This window comes from Asparagus officinalis, chromosome 4, assembly GCF_001876935.1.
Source record: "Asparagus officinalis chromosome 4, Aspof.V1, whole genome shotgun sequence".
In the NCBI taxonomy this organism is placed as follows: domain Eukaryota; kingdom Viridiplantae; phylum Streptophyta; class Magnoliopsida; order Asparagales; family Asparagaceae; genus Asparagus; species Asparagus officinalis.
Window position 1 is genome coordinate 3767188 of NC_033797.1, and position 4490 is coordinate 3771677.

At 45.9% G+C, this 4490-nt stretch overlaps 1 protein-coding gene across 1 annotated transcript; it reads left to right on the forward strand.

Annotated features, from left to right (window-relative positions):
- Positions 2–3853, forward strand: LOC109836263 (MDIS1-interacting receptor like kinase 2-like; the record flags this gene model as incomplete). Its single annotated transcript, XM_020404124.1, is given in 4 exon segments — positions 2–986; positions 989–1362; positions 1496–3191; positions 3267–3853. Coding segments are annotated over 4 exon segments (3423 nt in total), but the record flags the coding sequence as incomplete, so codon positions are not given.

The following is a 4490-nucleotide window of genomic DNA, read 5'->3' on the forward strand; positions in this document are numbered from 1 at the left end:
CTCCGCGGGCAGCGTAACCAGCATCACCCTCCCAAACTCCAGCCTCAACGGCACTCTCGACTCCTTCGGCTTCTCCTCACTCCCCAACCTCACCGTCCTCAACCTCAACGCCAACCTGCTACGCGGCCCCATCCCTCCGAACATCTCCTCTCTATCGAAGCTCGCCACGCTAGACCTCGGCAGCAATGGCTTCGTCGACGCTCTGCCGCCCCAGGTCGGCCAGCTTTCGGAAATCACCCATCTCCGCCTCTACAACAACAGCTTGGTCGGGGAGATCCCCTATCAGCTCAGCAACCTTAACAAGGTGCAAGAGTTCGATCTCAGCTCGAATTACTTGGAGGATCCTGATTACGCCAAGTTCGCTCCTTTGCCTTCGGTCACGTATTTTTCGCTCTCGCTCAACTCCCTCGTCGGAGAATTCCCTGCATTCTTGTTGAATTGCACGAACTTGACGTTCCTAGACTTGTCGCTGAACGAGTTCACCGGTCCGATACCTGAAGAGCTGACGAGGCTGGCTGATCTTCAGTACCTCAACCTGACGTCTAATTCTTTCCGAGGACCGATCCCGCTGCTCCTGACGAAGTTTACAAAGCTCAGAGACCTCCGGCTTGGTACCAATCAGTTCGCTGGAGGAATACCGCCCGAGATTGGATCGATGACCAGCCTTCGGATACTTGAACTGTACAACAATTCGTTGGGCGGGCCGATTCCTTCTTCGTTCGGACAGTTGAAGAATCTGGAGTGGATCAGTATCAAGCTAGCTGGATTGAATTCTACCATACCGATGGAGCTCGGGTTGTGCACAAATCTCCAATACGTCGAACTGTCTCTTAATTATCTCACCGGTGGATTGCCCTCCTCTTTTGCAAACCTGACCAAAATGAAGGATTTTGGGATTTCAGCCAATCTGTTGTCTGGTGAGATCTCAGGTGACTTGTTCAGAAACTGGCCTCAGCTGGCTTCGTTTCAGATACAGGTCAATTCGTTCTGGCAACGGAATTGCAGTATCTGTACCTCTTCAGCAACTTCTTCTCAGGATCGATCCCACCTGAGATTGGGAGCTTGATCAATTTGCTGGAATTGGATTTCTCAAACAACTCGTTGTCGGGTACGATCCCAGCTGAGCTTGGGCAGCTTACTAACCTCACATCATTGGGCTTGTTCTCCAACAATCTCACAGGCAAAATCCCGCCTGAGATTGGAAACATGACTTCATTGGTCTATCTAGATGTAAACACCAACCAATTAGAAGGGGAGCTGCCCAGCACAATTTCCGAGCTTGAAAACCTTCAAACTCTTCAGGTATTTACCAACAATTTCACTGGGACTCTACCTCAAGATCTCGGTAAGCATGGGCTCTTGGTTACTGCAAGCTTTTCGAACAATAGCTTCTCGGGTCCGGCCTCAAGATCTCGGTAAGCATGGGCTCTTGGTTACTGCAAGCTTTTCGAACAATAGCTTCTCGGGTCCGCTTCCACCTACTCTTTGCAGCTTGGTTACTGCAAGCTTTTCGAACAATAGCTTCTCGGGTCCGCTTCCACCTACTCTTTGCAGCGGCTTCCAACTTCAGTACTTGACAGTCAACAGAAATAACTTCTCAGGGCATCTGCCTGACTGCTTGCGCAATTGTCGTGACTTGATACGAGTTCGGCTAGAGGGGAACCAGTTCATAGGCGATATATCAGAAGTATTTGGCATTCACCCCCAACTCAAATACTTGGATGTCACAGGGAATCAATTGACAGGAACACTATCATCAGACTGGGGACAATGTGAAAGCCTTCAATACTTGCACATAGATGGAAACAGCATCACTGGAGATATCCCAGTGCAGTTTGGTGAGATGAGCAAGTTACAGGATCTGGGCTTGTCTTCCAACTTCTTGTCAGGCACAATTCCGTCTGAGCTTGGGAATTTAGATCAGCTCTACAGGCTGAATTTGAGCAGTAATCTGATATCTGGGACAATTCCTTCACAGATTGGCGGTATCACATTGTTACAGAGTCTCGATTTATCAGGAAACAAGCTGACAGGCAAGATACCTACTGAGCTCGGCAATCTGGATCGGCTTCTTTTGCTTGATTTAGGCCAGAATGACTTGTCAGGCACCATACCTGACCAACTTGGGAACTTGGGTTCTTTGCAAATTGCATTGGATCTCAGTAGAAATTCTTTATCTGGAAAGATTCCTTCTAATTTGGCAAAATTATCATCGTTGGAGAAGCTCAATGTTTCCCATAACGAGCTCTCTGGCCAGATCCCGAAAGAGCTATCACAGTTGTCCAGCCTGCTAACAGTTGATTTCTCTTACAACAACTTAAGTGGTCCCCTACCTTCAGGGCACGCTTTTGAGAGTGCCACCTTGGAGGACTTCGTCGGGAACCAAGGGCTCTGTGGCAATGTTTCAGGTCTGCCGTTGTGTTTTCTAGTTGCTGCATCCAACGTTTCTCACAAGAATCACACCAAGCTCATCCTCGCCATCATTCTCCCCATTGTCGGAGCTCTAATACTAGCATTCATATTCACTGCAACCATTTATGTATGGAAAAGGAGAGAAGAAGAGCCTGTCATGCTGGAGAGCATCAACACAGATAGTTCAGAGTCTCTGATATGGGAAAGAGAAGGGAAGTTTACTTTCTTCGATATCATGAACGCAACCGATAACTTCAATGAAGTGTTCTGCATCGGAAAAGGGGGTTTCGGGAGCGTCTACAAGGCTGAGCTACCCAATGGCCAAGTAGTCGCCGTGAAGAAGCTCCACATGTCTCAGCCTGGTGAGATCCCAGAAACCACACGAAAGAGCTTTGAGAATGAAATAAGGGCTCTGACCGAGGTCAGGCATCGCAACATTGTGAAGCTTCACGGGTTCTGTTCAAGGAACGGGAACATGTATTTGGTCTATGAGTATGTTGAGAAGGGGAGCTTGGCCAAAGTATTGTATGGAGATGACGGGAGCAAGAAGTTCGGTTGGGCTCAAAAGGTGAAGGTGGTTCAAGGTGTGGCTCATGCTCTGGCGTATTTGCACCATGACTGCTCACCGCCGGTGGTGCATCGAGATTTGTCAGCGAACAACATCCTGCTGGAGTCAGACTTCGAGCCGAGGATTGCTGATTTCGGTACAGCAAAAATGCTGACACCAGGAGCATCAAATTGGACCACAGCTGCGGGATCTTATGGCTATATGGCTCCAGGTATAGCAACACAAGTTCTCTATTTCACTATTTGTTTCTGTGACACGCTACTAAACTTTTTTCTGATACTTGCAGAGCTTGCATATACGATGAAGGTCACTGAGAAATGTGATGTGTACAGTTTTGGAGTTGTGACGCTGGAGGTTATGATGGGGAATCACCCAGGGGAGCTCATTTCGTCTTTGCCATCGTTGTCAGCATCTTCAGGCAACGATATACTTCTGAAGGATGTATTGGATCAAAGGCTTGACCCGCCAACAGGTCAATTGGCTGAGGAGGTGGTATTCATAATGAAAGTTGCTCTTGCTTGCACTCGAAATGACCCAGCGTCGAGACCTTCAATGCGATTCATAGCACAGGAGATATCTGCCCGGACACAGGCTTATCTTCCCGAGCCGCTTCGTGCCATTACAATCAGCAAGCTTGTAGGCTTTACCAAATGATCTATCCTGTTCAATCCAAGAAGTAAAAGATTGTTCAGAGAAAAAAAAAATCTGAATTTTACACTGATATTTTTTTACAATATACATCCTAAGTTGTTTATAGTTTGTTTATTGGTCAAAAGGTGTTATATATTTGAGCTCTTGCTTTGACATCTTGAATCAGATGAAGAAACTAAGGCCAACAGAGACGGAGACTCATTTGGCTTTACTCATTGTTTTCATAGTTGTTGAGGGCAAAGGACGTTTCGACGCGCTTTATGCTTCCAAAAAAGTAACACTAACAAATAAATTTGTCAGGCGCTGCTGAAACAATATACAGAATTTGATCAGGAATCATTAAAAAAATCAGCACCAACGATATTTCACAGCCAGCTCTTGAAGAGCTAGTTAATGGACATATTGCTGAAGTACTAAATAATGACACCCATAAAAAAATTATTCCAACATAATCATCTGTATGTCACCAAGTAGCCCACACACAGATCCTATCCTGGAGTTATACCTGACACAGAAATATAATCAAATGACTTGATCATCATCAGAAGTTCAAACAGTGGCAAGTCATATTACATAAGCATTATTAACCTGCGGTCGCTATCCAGCATATTTGAGAGCTTATGAATTTTTTACAATCTCCATTGTAATGCTATTGATTTTTCTTATCTTTTGTGTTTCTTGCTATTGACGTTTATTTTTATTATTTGTTTCTTTGTTTTCTCGGAAGGATGAGGGTGAGCCTTGGTGCAACGGTAAGGTTGCTGCCTTGTGACGTGCAGGCAGAGGCAGAGTTAAGTTCATGGGTTGTGGTGCAGTTACACCCCAACAAATATACAAATTGCATATAAAGTCATTGTAA